The sequence below is a fragment of the Arabidopsis lyrata genome (genome assembly GCF_000004255.2).
Source record: "Arabidopsis lyrata subsp. lyrata unplaced genomic scaffold ARALYscaffold_4, whole genome shotgun sequence".
Lineage (NCBI taxonomy): Eukaryota > Viridiplantae > Streptophyta > Magnoliopsida > Brassicales > Brassicaceae > Arabidopsis > Arabidopsis lyrata.
This window is the reverse complement of record NW_003302552.1, coordinates 10,616,026-10,632,911: the sequence shown is the minus strand read 5'-3', so window position 1 is coordinate 10,632,911 and position 16,886 is coordinate 10,616,026. Positions and strand designations below refer to the sequence as shown.

General features: G+C 35.6%; 4 protein-coding genes across 6 annotated transcripts; all 4 read left to right on the top strand.

Moving 5' to 3' along the window:
* The first annotated feature begins 388 nt into the window (after positions 1–388).
* LOC9315098 (CBL-interacting serine/threonine-protein kinase 3) lies at positions 389–3,833 on the top strand. 2 transcript variants are annotated; one of them, XM_021028692.1, is made up of 14 exons: positions 390–704; positions 808–870; positions 963–1,034; positions 1,124–1,231; positions 1,419–1,499; positions 1,648–1,701; positions 1,795–1,920; positions 2,028–2,117; positions 2,569–2,691; positions 2,769–2,879; positions 2,974–3,087; positions 3,164–3,220; positions 3,316–3,390; positions 3,475–3,833. In XM_021028692.1, exons 1-14 carry the CDS (start codon positions 531–533, stop codon positions 3,550–3,552), a joined length of 1,326 nt encoding a protein of 441 aa, XP_020884351.1. In that variant the 5' UTR covers positions 390–530; the 3' UTR covers positions 3,553–3,833. The 2 variants fall into 2 exon arrangements, with proteins under 2 accessions (XP_020884352.1, XP_020884351.1); XM_021028693.1 differs by lacking the exons at positions 2,769–2,879; positions 2,974–3,087; positions 3,164–3,220; positions 3,316–3,390; positions 3,475–3,833 and adding an exon at positions 2,292–2,344 and having other exon boundaries at positions 389–704; positions 2,569–2,659.
* A 938-nt stretch (positions 3,834–4,771) lies between these two features.
* Positions 4,772–5,853, top strand: LOC110229195 (putative F-box protein At3g47150). The gene has a single exon (XM_021028691.1). It carries the CDS (start codon positions 5,005–5,007, stop codon positions 5,710–5,712), a length of 708 nt encoding a protein of 235 aa, XP_020884350.1. The 5' UTR covers positions 4,772–5,004; the 3' UTR covers positions 5,713–5,853.
* Positions 5,854–7,724: 1,871 nt separating this feature from the next.
* LOC9315097 lies at positions 7,725–9,866 on the top strand. Of its 2 annotated transcripts, XR_002332656.1 has the most exons (4): positions 7,725–7,881; positions 8,012–8,164; positions 8,609–9,384; positions 9,614–9,866. XR_002332656.1 is itself a non-coding variant. In XM_021028690.1 (3 exons), exons 1-3 carry the CDS (start codon positions 7,852–7,854, stop codon positions 8,732–8,734), a joined length of 309 nt encoding a protein of 102 aa, XP_020884349.1. In that variant the 5' UTR covers positions 7,738–7,851; the 3' UTR covers positions 8,735–9,543. The 2 variants fall into 2 exon arrangements, 1 of the variants encoding a protein (XP_020884349.1); XM_021028690.1 differs by lacking the exon at positions 9,614–9,866 and having other exon boundaries at positions 7,738–7,881; positions 8,609–9,543.
* Positions 9,867–10,757: 891 nt separating this feature from the next.
* LOC110228907 lies at positions 10,758–15,300 on the top strand. The gene is made up of 2 exons (XM_021027213.1): positions 10,758–12,440; positions 12,815–15,300. The coding sequence occupies exons 1-2, from the start codon at positions 11,717–11,719 to the stop codon at positions 12,847–12,849; spliced, it is 759 nt and encodes a 252-aa protein (XP_020882872.1). The 5' UTR covers positions 10,758–11,716; the 3' UTR covers positions 12,850–15,300.
* Positions 15,301–16,886: the final 1,586 nt, after the last annotated feature.

The following is a 16,886-nucleotide window of genomic DNA, read 5'->3' as shown; positions in this document are numbered from 1 at the left end:
GAAATTTAATATCAAAAATAAAATAAAAGAAAAGAGAAAACAGATCCGAATTGAGTTCATCTTATTTTTTTTGTTTTAATGATTAAAATTTATACGAACCTCAAAAAAGACCAAAGACAGCAATTAAAATCTTTGTTTCTTTGTGTTCTAAGGATCTTTGTCTTCTACTGTAACTCCTTAAAGCAAAACTGTAACTACACCAAAAACGATTCTTTCCCAAAATTTAATAAATCAATAAAACCTTCTTCTTCATCTTCATCGTTTATCACGACCTCTGCCTCTTCGTCTCTTTCAAAGGCCATTTTGAATCTCTCTCTTTCTCTCAATCTCTGTGTAGCTATCAGATCTTTTCTCTGTGTTGATCTGCAACAATCAAATTAAGGTTCTTTTCTGCTTTTTAAATAAAGTACTAATATATTATATATACAGATTGAGATATTCTCTGTCTTGCTTCTTCTAATCAAATCCTCTGAAGTTTCCTCCTTTGTTCTAAGTTTTGGAGTAGTCTTTGTATGTGGTGTGGTTAAGGAATGAATCGGAGGCAGCAAGTGAAACGTAGAGTAGGTAAATATGAAGTTGGAAGAACAATTGGAGAAGGAACTTTTGCTAAAGTTAAGTTTGCTAGAAACTCTGAAACTGGAGAACCTGTTGCTCTCAAGATTCTTGATAAAGAGAAAGTTCTCAAGCATAAAATGGCTGAACAGGTTTTTGTTTGTTGTTATTGAATTATGGATACTCTGCTTTCGCATTGCGCTTTTTTTATCGGTTGATTTTGATCTTGCTTAGTCTTTTTATTGAATTGTACAGATCAGAAGAGAGATAGCTACTATGAAGTTGATTAAGCATCCCAATGTTGTTCAATTGTATGAGGTAATTAACACTTTTTTAGTTAAATGTTTTATTTGATTATGTAATTGGAAGTTACTAATTTTACGTCGAAATTGTACTGGTTGTTGTTGCAGGTGATGGCAAGTAAGACGAAAATATTTATCGTCTTGGAGTATGTTACAGGAGGAGAACTCTTTGATAAGATTGTAAGTTAGTTACCACAATTATAAATGGTTGTGATTTTGTAATGTCACATTACTGTTGAAATCTGATTGTGTATAACATATGAATGAAGGTAAATGACGGGCGGATGAAAGAAAATGAGGCGCGGAGATATTTCCAACAGCTTATACATGCTGTGGATTACTGTCATAGCAGAGGTGTCTACCATAGAGACCTTAAGGTACTTGATACGAACATAAATGGTTTTATAAATGGTAGGACTGTAATTACAAAGCCTTTAGGATTGTGATCATAGAGCTCTTCCCAACAAACCACCGAAATCTCGATAAAAGGATGGTATATAGATAGAGAAGTTACCTATGTATATGTTATGTGCAACAATTGACTATTGTTATGTGTTTTGTCAGCCTGAAAATTTACTATTGGATGCCTATGGAAACCTCAAGATCTCAGATTTTGGATTAAGTGCTTTGTCCCAACAAGTCAGGGTAATGACCATCTGTTTTTATAGTTTCAGATATTCTTTATTTTTCCAAGAAATGATTTCATCTTTATCCCAAGAATTTACGGATATTGTTGTCGAAAATTTTATCCATATTTATTCTTAAACATGGTTTATATGATTGGGGATATCAGGATGATGGACTCCTTCATACATCGTGTGGAACTCCGAACTACGTTGCTCCTGAGGTCTGCCTATACCTTATATCTAATGATGATATTATCCTTTGTTTTATGCTTTGAGAGCGTTTATAACCTATCTCTTATCTTTGTGCTTTTTAGGTCCTCAATGATAGAGGCTATGATGGAGCAACAGCGGACATGTGGTCATGCGGTGTTATACTCTATGTTCTGCTTGCAGGTTACTTACCTTTTGATGATTCTAATCTAATGAATCTTTATAAAAAAGTGAGCAACAACTCTTTTTAAAAATTCTCTCTTTTAGATAGAATCTTCCAACAATCCTTGTTTCTGGATTTTTATATCTCCCTTTTGACATTTTTCCTTTTGTGCAGATTTCATCTGGTGAATTCAATTGTCCTCCATGGCTCTCACTTGGCGCCATGAAACTCATCACTCGAATCTTAGATCCGAATCCGATGACCGTAAGTAATTTAACATGCTCATACCAATATAAGGCATTTCCATTGCTAAGAATTTTCACACAAACATGAACTTTATGACCTTTAAAAGAAACTTGAGTTGAGTAATGAGCTATATATTCCTTCCTTTGCACCATGATTTATTGTGGTACTCAACCATGTTTTCCATTTTTCCAGCACAAACGGGCTGGAGAAAAAAGGTTGGGGAACTGTGTTATACATATTAAAATGTACAACTCTATCTGCTTCATCTTTCATTTCATTGCACGTTTTATGTTTCTTTTTGGGAAAAATCTAAGACGAATCCTCAATTAGCTGAGTTCAAAGGATAGTAGATGTGGTTAAACAGACTAATCAAATAAACATGTCTTTTTAATACCTGAGGAATTTTTCAGAATTTCTGTTGCTTATGCAACGTAATCAAGAAACTGAGTTGATGTGGTTTTTGTGTCAGCGTGTAACACCACAAGAGGTCTTCGAAGACGAATGGTTCAAGAAAGATTACAAGCCTCCAGTTTTCGAGGAGAAAGATTATTCAAACATGGATGATATTGATGCTGTTTTCAAGGACTCTGAGGTGTGGATAGTTTTTCTTCTTCTTTTTCATTTTTCTTAAGAAGAGCATCACTTAACGCATGTGATGATCGTGTACAGGAACATCTTGTTACTGAGAAGAAAGAAGAACAGCCAGCGGCAATCAACGCTTTTGAGATCATCTCAATGTCAAGAGGACTTAACCTAGAGAATCTGTTTGATCCAGAACAGGTTTGTGTTTTTGTGCATGATTTTATTCCTATAAATAAAACTGGCATTCTTTTTTTTTGTAATCTGTTGATGAAATAATTTCTTTAAAAAACAGGAATTTAAGAGGGAAACAAGGATAACACTAAGAGGAGGCGCGAATGAGATCATCGAGAAGATAGAAGAAGCTGCAAAGCCTCTCGGTTTTGATGTGCAAAAGAAGAACTACAAGGTTAGTGAAACCTCTGGAAATGGAATGAAATTGAAATGAATCAATAACTAAGACATGGTACATTACTTGAAATCAGATGAGGCTTGAGAATGTGAAGGCCGGGAGAAAAGGGAATCTCAATGTAGCGACGGAGGTATGCTATATGAAACTGGACATTCAAGAAAGTGTTGGTTATGGTTTATCAGTTTTTGAATCAGTGTGTTTTTATTTCTTTGGTGTGACAAGCAGATATTCCAAGTAGCGCCAAGTCTTCATATGGTTCAAGTATCGAAGTCGAAAGGGGACACTCTCGAATTCCACAAGGTAAGTCCATAGTTTGGTTTCGACTATATCATAGGGTAAGTAACCGGTTTAATGAGCTAAGCAGAGGTGATGGTGTGTTTGCAGTTCTATAAGAAGCTCTCTAATTCTCTGGAGCAAGTAGTCTGGACAAACAATGAAGTTAAGAAAGAAACAGGAAAGTGATGTATGAGAGTTTTATCTTTTGGGACTTTGTTTATGAGAGCTTTTTGCTTGACCGGCTACTTTGTGTGAATGATGAGAAAGGGAGTGGGATTGGTTTGTGTAAAAGAAAGGTGTAAATATGAACCGCATTAGGTGCTGCGATACCAGTTATAAAGTCATATCAAAGCTTGTTGGCTAAGCGTTTGAAAATGCCTCCTTGCTCTGTTTGTTACTCTGTGCAAAAGACCCTTGATGACTAAAGTGTGTAGATTTGGACATCTCTTGAGCAGAAAGTGGCATTACTTGCTAACTTTTTTCTTGTTACTCTCAATGTATAAGAAGATTCTACATCTAGATTTGTAACATCACCAAATATAGCCGTCTTTGGTCTGTCACAATAACCATCATCGTCATCAAACGGAAAAATAAGCATCATCATTATCGTCTTGACCGGCGTGCAAGTGTAGTTCCAATAAACCACGTTCCATTGCAGTCCAAATCCAACTGTGGAGAGGACGGTTAGGTCTAGGTCGATGAGGCAGAGATAATTTCTTGATGGGAGAATTGCTTGACAGAGCAAATGTCTTCTCTACGAAATCACAGAGGCGGTCTAAACCACCTTTTTTGTTCTTTATGTTTGGATACACAACCATGGAATCATAAAACCAAAGGGTGTCTACAAGACCTAGCAGATTCTTCCACCTCTTGGACAGAATCTGTGTGGAGGCAACCACTTTTGTCGCAAGTGAAGACAGAATTTTGGTAAGAATCTCATTTGGCAAATTGCTGATCAAATTTCTGGAAGAAGAACTCATACGGATAACTTAGGGCTTGAATCACTTTCTCTCTTAGAAATTACGTACACACAGCCATAAATTAGGGCTTCGTGCTTGAGGATAGATTTTGGGAGGTCTTAACTAAAAGTTTATGTAAAATTTGAATTTAATAATTATTACCCAAGGAAAATGAAGTAAAAAATATGTAAAAATATTCCTAAAATGAAAAACAAAATAAATAGGTTAAGTTAGGGTTTTGTAGAGAAACAAAAGCTTGACGAAGACAGTTAGGTTGTGTTTTCCGCTATTGCGCATCCGCCAGAAGAAAGGGAACAGAACAAGGTTTAAGCGAGTGCCCACCAGCAGAATGTCAATCTCTTGTCCAAATCCGAATCCGAAACGTATCTACATTCCTATCGATATCAAGATCAATATACTTTTAAGATTGCCTGTGAAGTCTTTACTTAGATTTCGATGTGTCTCCAAGCTTTGGTCCTCTATCATCACCAGCCAATATTTCCAAAACAAACACATAACGACTATTACTGCTTCCTCAGCTCCTCCTAGCCTCCTCATCACTTTCCTCGCCCCTTTCGGTACCATTTACGAAAACCTGCTTACGTTGGTCTTATGTCCTAACCTTAAAACATCGTTGTATCCCTCTTCTTCATGTCGTATACCTTCTAGAGATATAGATATGAAACTGCTCAAAGTTGAAGATAGAAAGGTGTATAATTCGGTTCGGGGCTTGATCTGCATTGGAAGTAGATTTGAGGTGGAGATATATAACCCTAGCACAAGCCAGCAATATATTTTTCCTCAAATCAGTATTGCAGGTTTATTTTGTAAATCTACCGTTTACTATTTTGGTTATGATCCTGTTGAAGATCAATACAAAGTGCTCGCCATTAATGATATGCGAATGCAATTGTATCACAGTGTTGTGGTATTGGGAAGAGATGGAGTTTGGAGAGAGGTTCCATGGTTTGGCTATCTTCACCATGCTCAGACCTCGGGGCTATGTATCAACGGAACCCTTTACTATGGGGCTATTAGGACGTACAACAAATTCTCTATAGTTGTGAGTTTTGATGTTAGGCTTGAAACCTTCAACATCATTAAAGGACCAGTGTTTGAGAAGCTTAATAATGAGTTTAAAAGCGATTTTACGGATAAAACTCTTATTAACTTTTGGGGGAAAATTGCTGTTGTCGAGAAACCTCGTCGTGGTAGTTTTAGAATGTGGGTTCTAAAAGATGCTAAGAAAGAGGAATGGTTCATGAACATATATCGCTTGCCCGAATCTGCTGCTTGCCTTGACTTAGACGTCATGACCTACTTTTATGCCGGCGAGATTTGTCTGGTTTCAAAAAAACTGTCTGATCCGTTTTGTCTTTTCTTTTAAAACTTGAAGATGGAACGCATCAGAAATGTCATAATTGAAGGACTGCCTATTTCCGTTCTTAAGGAATTCAGTTACCTTACTATGACGGTCTCAGATCATTATGATAGCTTCATGTCCATATTAACATGAAGTTATAAGTTTTTTAGGGCTTTTCATTTTATATTTGCTTATTCTTATTTATATAAGTTAAGATTTTGTTTTGAGAACCACCATAATTCAAAGATTTTAGTTTAAAATCATGGCAACTAGTTGGTGCTCTTAAGATGATCCATCTCATCTTCCCTCTTCTGCCTTTAAGGAATTGTCTTGCCCAATTTGGGACTTTAATTTACAATTATTATAGCTAGGAACTATGGTTAACTATTTGATGATTTTATAATTGTCATTAGTTTAGTACAAGTTTGTAACCAAACAGTTTTTTACAATGAAAACTCTTTGACGTAAGTTCCAAAAAAGACATGATAGTGTTGAAGAAACAGATGATAAGTAGATTGTGAACTTTGCTTTGTTATTTTCTTTCATGTTTTCAGGTTTCACAGACTCGTGGCTGCAACATTTCTTTTCCAATAGGCTTTAGTATCACCTCATCATTCATGTGTATTTCGTGGCCTGTTCCTTGAAAAGATTGGTTTTGATTAGATTTAGGAGTAAAGCCTTTGACTTTAGCTGTATTACTGTTAAGCATTCAAGTGCTTGTCGATCAAAACATGATGTTGATTCTGACGGATTTCAGGTAATACAGAGCAACGTTTTGTTAGATCAACAATTAAGGTTGTTGAAGATATTGATGTTAAGAAGAAAGAATTGAAAGTCTCCAGCATTGATTTCATGGGGCTTGGCTTTGCTGATAAGAAGAGCACAAGGGGGCTTCCAGCGGGGACTATCTTCCTGAAGGAGACTTACCTGAGGTGGACTATCTTCTTGTTTAGTGTTGGTGAATTAACAAGATTTGCGGAGAAAGTGAAGGAGGTCGAGCAAGAAGGAGATGGAAACTCTGATGTGTATAAGCCCAAAGTTTCTACTTAGTGAGTTTTCCCAAGACCTAGCAACATCTCTAAGACAGTATGTGATTGACCCATCTAAAGATATGTGTTATGCAACTGGATTAGTTGTTCCAAAAACCCCAAGGGGAAAGAAGTTTCATGTCCAATGTTGTTAAGATAGGGTCGATAGAGCCATTTACTTCCGATATTTACAAGTAGGAGTACCAGAAGGTTTCATGGGTTTATCATTTAGTTCGCGTATCATTTAGTCTACTCTGAAATATGATGCATTAAAAATGACTTGTTGGTGTATTTTCCTCTAGCTATAAGTGTAGGAGCAAAAATTGCAACACTACGAAAGATGATTGAAATTTACGAAATCATAAACCCAGAAAATAACAAGTGGAGGCGAGTTATAAAACTCTTTCCTTAACTCTTTGAATCACCCGTAGTGCGACGGGAATCTAAGATTCAAGAGTCCCAAGATACAACCACACTAATCGATTTCGCAAGCACTCGAAACTCGATTCTACACGAACAACAACTCTACGATACTCTCAAAACTTACTCAAAAAACTTGGAGATTTGACGGAATTTTTGATTTGATTCTTTGTGTATAAACGTATGTTTGTTGCTCTCTTTGTGTATAAACGTATGTTTGTTTCTCTTTTTTTTTTTTTTCAACACAACAAAACAACATTTATAGAAGAATGGATTTTGTTGCCTTCAACCAATTCCACAACAAATTCTAATCAAATCATGAGTGGGAGTGAGTGATTAAAACTCCACCATTCCATGGTTTTAGGCTTTGCCCACCCTACCACCATTAGTGATACTAGGCACCACCATTAGTGATACTAGGCTTTGCCCACCCCACCATTTCTCTTCACCATTTCTTATTTTACTAAGCCTATTTGGCTTTAGTGAAAATAAGTCCAACAATAAGTACATTCTGGATTGTTGGTTGTGGTATTAAAACTTGCTTAGTATTCTGAAGTGAGCTAGATACAGATAGTTCTTTGAATTGTTTTGAGTAATTCATTCTTGTTGATGGTCTGCAAAATTCTATCAACGCTGCTGGATTTATATCCCTCGTTTTAAGCTAGATGATAAGTAAATACATGTAACAACTTGAACCTCTAAAACTAATCCATTCATGGTCATACGTGGGAAGCCAATTTTGGCGGTATGTATTTGCATCTTCTGATGAGAAGTTTATCAACTCTTAACTTCAATGGTTTTGGAATTTATACTTTCATGTTGACATCTATGGTCTCAAGTCATGAGGATTGAGATATATACTTTTCTTGTTTAAGTTTGGTGGTGGAAGGACACTCCGACCGGGGGATTCAGTTGAGACCGCTGAAGAGAGGATTGTGAGAGAAAAGCAGACAAAAAAATTTCTCATAGCCTACAAGGAATCAATCGGACTGAATATTGATCCCAAACTCAAACTTGAGTGTGAGAAGGTACTCCAAAAATACATTTTTGTTCTTCCTTTTTTGAGGACAGACCTGATGCTGAAGTTAATTTGGATGTAATATTGCAAAAAAAATTCTCATTTACCGAGTAATTTTGCTCTCAATGAGAATGCTCCAATCTATATTTTATAAATTTCTAGTCGCTGTCTCTAGAATCCTATTTATAGATCATATAGAGCAAGGATATGGGTTCAGCTGAAACTCTGACATGGACTCATCTTCAATCAAGCAGATTCTCTTATTTTAATATTAGAGTTGCATGTTGCCACATTTTCTAGAAAGTTGAAAATTTGATTTGAGTGGAGAAGAACTAGAAAAGGTTATGTGCTTTATCTACAGGCATGTCTGCTCCTATCTGTGTTTCAAGGTAGCTACAATCGTTTTGCTCATCATTCACTTCTTTCCTTGATTGTGATACTTTAATTATAACAGGCAATAGACGAGGGGAACTCGCTTATGGATTCTGGGAGACTCAAGGAAGCTTTGCCATACTATGAAAAGGTCATGGAGAAATTTCTGCAAATCTGGTTTATTGTTCATGTCTACGTTTATGCGTAAGTCTACTAATACCTTTCTATATATGCCTTGCTTGTTTTGACTGCATGAGACTTGTTCATTATCTACCCAGCAGTATTTTGCATTATTAGTTTCATTGCTTTGTTGGGTGTCACTCTATCGAAATCTTAATCGATTGATCCACCTAGATCACCTAGAGTAGTCTGCTTCAGATGTGACCTTAACTAGTTACGAGTTTAGTTGTGCAGAGTGAGCTTCATGGACTAGCGGCTTTGCAGTGGTCTATTTGTCAGGATTCACTTCGAAAGTAAGTTTTTCTCTCCTTATAATTTCGGTTGATGCAACTACAGGGTGACAACTGACAAGTATTTCTCCATGAGTATTTGACTTTGTAATAGACTCGTATATATTTGTATTTGTAAACCATACTCCCAAAACTCTATCAAGCTCCAAAAGTCCCCAAGAAAACCACAAAATACTTGAAGCATCCCCTGTTTATACCTACCAAGTTGATGGCTCATTTGTGAATGTTCTAAAATATCCTCAAAAGTAGTCTTGTTGAGTGATGTCAAAAAAAAAAAGAAAATGTATTCTTGTTGAGTATTGTGGCAAGGCGCATGTATGAGAAGCTTCTATCCCACCCGAATCCGAGAGTGAGCAAGAAAGCGAGGCAGTTGATGTTCAGTTTTCAGGTAACTCAAACACCCACAAAAGTACTATACCAACAAATGACAACAAGCAAGATGAGTTGAGTTTGCTATCTGACTATGATCGGACAAGAGCCAATTCAACTCTTTTTGTTTGCTTATTGTGTGACTAATGATAAAAAAAAAATGTTGGCTTAATAACTTATTATATCCTCTGGTTTTTGGCAAACAATTTCCCTTAAAAATGTGAGGGTTTTTCTTTACACACTTGTAGGCAATGGAGATGCTGAAGGTTAAGGGGTCGAGCTTCATGGAGGGAAACACTGGTTATCAGGACTACTTTGAAGCCTTTGACAAAGATAAAACGAATTACAAAGCGCAGGAGGAAAAAGAAGGAGAGGCAATGGGGATATGTGATTCTTTTTGCGTCTCCGATTCTAATGGTCTTCATTTTGTGGCTGCACTGAGAGGGAATATGCACTGAAGTCACAAAATCTTGTCAACTTCTTTACATGTAAGTGTTATAGATACAATATATAGGTAATGCGATGCAACACAGCTAATTTAGTCGTTGTTTGGTTTGCATCTGTTATTGACCTTAACTAAAAATTCATTTGTTTTTTTTTGGTGTGTACTAAAATTCATTTGATTACATTTAAGGATCACACACAAAGCTTCTTTTTTTTTATTATTATTATTAATTGAAAGAACATAACAGAATATGAGAATCAAACACCAAAGAGAATAAATAAACAAAGCTCTTGTTGATCCTAGTTTCTTCTACCTTTGGTTGAGTCTGATACTTCATCTCTATAAATACTAAAACATAAAACAAACCCAACTAGGAAAAGAATAAAGAAATTGAAATCCACCTTTAGAACTAGGAATCCCCAAGTTGACTCAAAAGACTTAACCACACTTTTCACATTTCATTCCATTTAGCAAATAGTAATGTCCTGTGTAATGATAAACCCTGAGTGACTGTTTCATAAGATTTGATCATCCATGGCCACACCACCACATGTCACAAATCCTGACTGCTTCTTGGTCTGGCCCTGACCAGCCGCCGACCCACCTTTACCTCCTCCGGCAGCACCACCAGCATTAACGGTTGTAACTTTAAACCTTTCATCTCTTAGATCTGATGGACCCAATTTAACCCATTTCGAGGTGACACGTGACGAAGCAGCACTGAGACTCCTCTGCATAGTCATTGACTTTGTAGGAGGACGAGAATCTTGTTTGAATTGGGACACAGCTGAGACTCCTCTGCATAGTCATTGACTTTATAGGAGGACGAGAATTATTAGAGTCTTGGTTTATTCCGGTTTAAATGTTGGTTTGGTTATCTTATGATTGTATATATAAGCTTAATCAGAGATTAATTAGTCTTTGAGTTGGTAACAAACATTTTTGATTTCTCTTGAATAAGAAAGTCTGTTTCTTCCGTTACAACTCCGATCTACTCTCGTCGCCGTCTTTGATACTCCGATCATCGGAGTTTAATATGGTATCAGAGCAAACTAATTGATCTTCCGCATTCTTCTTTCATCGGCGATGAGTTTTCCGATTGATTTTCTTCAACGATTCTACCTTTTTTCTTTTTGAGCTTCTTTGAGCTGTTCGCCGGAATTGTTCTTTGTTTCTCTTTGTTTTTGACCTTTGTGTTGACGAATTTCTTGTTTCTATACCTAATTTCGTCACACATTTCTTTGTAATTTCTCATTTCTTACTCTGAGAATGGGATCTTATGTACCTCCATCTTCGACGGACAATCCGGTGAATGCTTCGACGATTAGACCTAATCAAGATCAGTCTCACTATCACTATCAGGTGGATCGGTATGAGAATCCATTTTTTCTTCAGCAATGATCACGCAGGTCTTGTTCTTGTCTCTGATAAACTTACTCAGGCTTCTGAATTTCATTCTTGGAGAAGATCTGTGTGGATGGCTTTAAATGTGAGGAATAAACTAGGTTTTATCGATGGAACTTTAAAGAAACCGCCTATAGATCATAGAGATTATGGTGCTTGGTCTAGGTGTAATGATATTGTCACAACGTGGTTGATAAACTCTGTTTCTAAGAAGATTGGACAAAGTTTACTTTTCATCAGTACTGCTGAAGGTATATGGCGTAATTTGCTTTCAAGATTTAAGCAAGATGATGCACCACGTGTGTTTGATATAGAGCAGCGTCTTAGCAAGCTTGAACAGGGATCTATGGATATTTCTACTTATTATACTGAATTGATGACTCTCTGGGAAGAACATAAGAATTATGTTGATCTTCCGGTTTGTACTTGTGGTAAGTGTGAATGTGAAGCGGCTGTTAAATGGGAGAATTTATAGCAACGAAGTCGTGTTACTAAATTTTTGATGGGGTTGAATGAGAGTTATGATCAGACTCGTAGACATATATTGATGTTAAAGCCTATCCCAAATATTGAAGAGGCATTCAATATGTTAGCTCAGGATGAGAGACAAAAATCAATCAAGCCTTCTTCTAGAGTGGATAGTGTGGCTTTTCAGGCAACTACAGATGTTGATGCAGAGAATGCATATATTGCTGCTTATAATACGATGAGATCAGCTCAGAAACCAGTGTGTACTAATTGTGGGAAACTTGGACATACAGTGCAGAAATGTTACAAGATAATTGGATATCCTCCTGGCTATAAAGTCAATGCTTCTGGTTTTAACTACAGGAACACTAATATGCAGATGCAGAATCCTCAGTTTCAACCTAGAATGCAGACTCAAACTCCTCAGTTTCAGCCTAGGATGATGTCATCTCAGCCAAGAATGCAAATGCAAATGGCTCCGACGAATGTTGTTGCTAATATCTACACAGAGTCTATTCCTTATTATGCTGGAGCTGGTTCTCAGACGTATCCCTATATGGTTTCACAGAATTTTCCACAGGTTACTGATGGTGGAAATACATTCAACATACAAGATCTTACTCCACAACAACTCCAGCATTTTCTTTCACAGTTTCAAGCTCAAGTACTAGCACAAGAGCCTGTGACTTCTTCAAGTACTTCTGGTACTACTGCAACAATTACTGAACTCGGTTTGATGGCTCAAACTTCTACCTCTGGTACTGTTTCATTTCCTTCTACTAGTCTTAAGTATGAGAATAATAATCTCACTTTTCAAAACTATACTCTATCTTCTTTACAGAAAATTCTTTCACATGATGCTTGGATAATAGACAGTGGTGCTTCTAGCCATGTGTGTTCAGATTTAGCAATGTTTAGGGATTTAATACCAGTATCTAGTGTAACTGTGACTTTACCTAATGGCACTAGAGTTCCTATAACACACACTGGCACCATTTGCATCACTCAAACATTAATCTTGCATAATGTGTTGCATGTACCTGATTTTAAATTCAATTTGATAAGTGTCAGTTGTTTAGTCAAAACTCTGTTTTGTTCTTCTCATTTCTTTCCTACTTGTTGTTACATTCAGGAACTTTCTCGGGGCTTGATGATTGGGAGGGGTAAACTTTTCAACAACTTATACATTTTGGATATAGAGAAGCCATCCCTCTCAGCATCTCTTCCTACAGCATGTTCTTCTTTTTCTGGTTCTGTTTTGGCTGATGGAATTCTTTGGCACCAACGCCTTGGTCATCCATCAACCGCAGCTTTACAAAAACTTGTTAGTGTCATTCCTTCTTTAAAAAGTATATCATCTGATGTTTCACAATGTTCAATATGTATGATTGAAGACGTACATAACACTGCGTCACTGCCCATCTTCTTGGGTAGCGGATAATAACAAGATGTTCAATGTTCAATGTTCAATATGTATGATTGAAGCGGATAATAACAAGATGTCTCGAAGTGGGTCTTCTTGGGTAGCGGATAATAACAAGATAACACTGCGTCACTGCCCATCTTCGTGAGTAGCGGTTGATCTTTTGAATGAGAGAATCTACAGAAGTGGGTCTTCAGAGGAAGTGACGAAGCTACAAGGCTGCTATTTTCAGAAGGAATGCAGCGGGGTTTTGGTTAGCATTTTGTTTGGAGTAAGCTGGGCAGTGTGCGGATTTACTTGTCTTGAGAACGAATTCTCTTGTGTGACTTGTTACTTAAGGAACAAGGAATCTCATCTCGGGTGGAGCATTGATTTCTCAGAGGGTATTTCTTGTGTTTTTGATCAGTTATTCAAGTGACAAGAAGGAGAATCTGATGGTAAGCGATTAACTGTACTACTTACTTGAGTCGAAAGTCTTCCTAGCCAAAGGGTGTTAGGCGGCGTGTTCTGTTCTTTTGAACAGCGGTACAAGGGAAGTGTATGGTAGTTTTGCTAGAGGAAAATACAAGATTTGAAGTATGAGATTGAGGTATGGTTTGATGATGTGTCAAAAAATGTTGCTACATCATTAGATCATGAAGAAGGCTCCAAGTAGAGGTGACAAGGCTGCAGAGGTTTTAAAGGATTGTTCTTGGTGGTTCTTTTGGGTAACAGTGGAGCAATGTGACAGTGAAGAGTGGCTGAACTTAGAAAGGTGTTTTGAGCTTATAGAGACGAATTAACATCCAATGGTTATTATGGTTCTGGTGGAGCCATTTTTCCGTGGAGGTTGAGTTCAAACGAAGAGATGGAAAGCTACAGAAGCCACTGTGGGTACATGTCCTGTTTACTAAAAAGAAAGGGAAGTCAAGAATGGTGCAAATCAACACGTTCAAGATCCAAGGGTAAGAAGACTCTTACATTTTTTGGCTGAAGTTTGTTGATATTACAGAGGGATTCTCAGAAGGAAGAAACGAAATGGGGACAAGTGCTAGTGATGCGAGAATGGTGTGTATCTAGCTTGATACACAACACATTAAGCTAGTGGTTAGCTTCTGGAAATGTAGGGTCCTAGAAAGGGCGAAAATGCATAGAAATCGAAGATGCATTTGGAGGATAACGACTAAGATCTCTTGAGGTCGTTTGTCTACACCAAAGGGGAGTTTTTGTAAGTATGCTCTCAAGGAAAGAACTCATTATGGACGTTCAAGAGAAGAGTCTTCAAGTATGATGTGATGATTAAGAAGAAGAGACTTCGGTTTAAGTCTGATATTGAATGGTGCATGGTTCAAGTTGTTTGGTGGAGTTTCTGCGGGTTTTGCAGGTGTGTCTACAGCTAAGAGTGACGTCAAGGGTTCTAGAGTTGATGTGTAAGGGGATTTGAGGACGTGGCTCAAGGGTATCACAAGGTTCTGTTGGTATGAGACAAGATAAAGATCGCCAGAAGTGATTAACATCTGTTGGTGATAAGTTTTGTGGTTAGAGAAGGATTGGACAAGGGTTGTGTCCAAGGTATGTTTTATTAAACATGGTGTGTAGAGGGCAATTCTAAAATGGTCTAAGCTATTGTAGAGATTGACGACATAGTGAATTGAAGAGCTTCAAGTTCGAGGCTAAGTTGATTAATCGGTTTTCTGATAATTGATTCAAGGAAATTCAGAGGATTTTGATCTCAGTGCACATGAGTAAATCATAGGAGCTATAGCAAGGGAATCACATTTTTTGCAGAGGGTTATATGGTTCTTCAATCACTGAAGACGTTCTTGGGGTCTTTACAGAAGCCATGGTGGAGAATGTGTGATTGGATGGTTCATAAGTGGTGGAACTTATGGTTTGCTAGTCATCTCAGGATCGTTTGACCGTGTGAAGTATCACAGCGGAAGCGTGTTGAATGTAAGTTCAATACAAGAGGATCAATGATAAGTTGGGTTGGTCATATGGATTTTATGGGCTGGTTATGCAACTCAAGGAGAAGACAAGTATGTTACACGTTTGGAGCAAATCAAACGTTCTGTTGGGTTATTGATGGTGTTGTGGATTATTATTATTATTATTCTACTAAGGTGTTGTGTGTGTATGTTCATACATATGCAGGTTCAAAGTATAAAACTATATTGTTACTTTACGTAATAATATTATCTGAATTTAGCGAAAAAGTGTTATGATTGATAATATTTAAAATTTTAGAAATATTTCAGTTTTAAAATTGATATATTAAAAATAAGTATGTTGGGTAATTCTAAAATTGTATGGAAGTTGAAAGGTCATACATTTTTCATTTAAAAAAAAAAATATATATATATATATATAGTGATATATGAATCTTATCACATACTTAAAATCGATATGTTTGGTATTTCAAAAATATTATGAAAGTTTTTTCTTTATTAGAAAGAATGAAAATTGAAAAGTCATACATTTTCGAGTTTTTTTTGTTTATATAAAAAATGTTACTTATGACAAAATAACTAAACTAATAGTTGATTAGCTTATAAATAAAGCTAAACAAAATGTTAAAATATCGCTTAATATTATATTTAAAATTGACAAGAAAACTAAAAATATAATTATGTATACCTTTAATTTTAGATTTGCATAAATACAATATAAAAAATTATGAAAGTAAATGTATAAATGCATTTGATAGTAATACAAACATTATGCACTTATTAAAACTATAAAACAGTTATTTAAGAAATATCAAAAATAGGTAAAAAGAGCACAATTACAACAATGGATTTTATAAGATAAAAACAATAATAATAATAATAATAATAATAATAATAATAATAATAATAATAATAATAATAATAATAATAATAATAATAATAATAGATTATAGAAATATCAGAACTGGGTGACAAAATTAGTCTCACAAAGTTAAAGGTCTAAAGAGAAACTAATATATATTATAAAATAAGTTATATATATAACTCCTTTTTTGCATCTAAATATAATAGATATAAATTTAGAAATGACAAACCACATTTAAAATGTCACATTTGCATTTTATAAATAGAAGATGTTATGCATATATATTTATGCAGTAAAAGAGAATATATATAACTAATGGTTATAGAATTACTAAGTTGTACAATAATAACAACAAAAAAAAAATGTTTAATATAAGTAGTAAATCACTAAATCTATACCATTATCACGTATAACATTTTTTTATTTTTTTTTATATAATCGTACTATTACCAATAAAGCTTCATATAGTATTGTAATAAAAATATTTAAAATAATATAATTTACAAAATTATAAAAATTGAAAATATATCACTGAATCCACGCAAATGGGTGGGTCTATTTCTAGTAATGTATCATATCAATTAATGAATAAACTTCCTCATGAAGACAAACATTTTTCATGAGTTTTATACTTTTACAAGATTGGGGATACATGTGTTTTGTTTTGTGTGTTACATATATACATGTGTTTTGTGGTGGTTACATAACAAATATGAACACATATATTTTTTATTTTTTATCATTAAATCCACATATTGAAAATTAATTTCAGAACCTTGAGAGTGGATAATTTCATTGTAAAATTACTTTAACTATACAATATTATTTATTTGAATGAAAAATGCATGCTTGATTGATCTAATATATTTTTTTTTAGAAATTGTGGGCTTTAAAAGCCCGTAAGCTACTAGCCCATAAGTAAGGCAGAGGTGTAACTGATTTTGGCGTGTAGTGAGAATTTGAAAAAATGATAATAGCGCTCAAGACA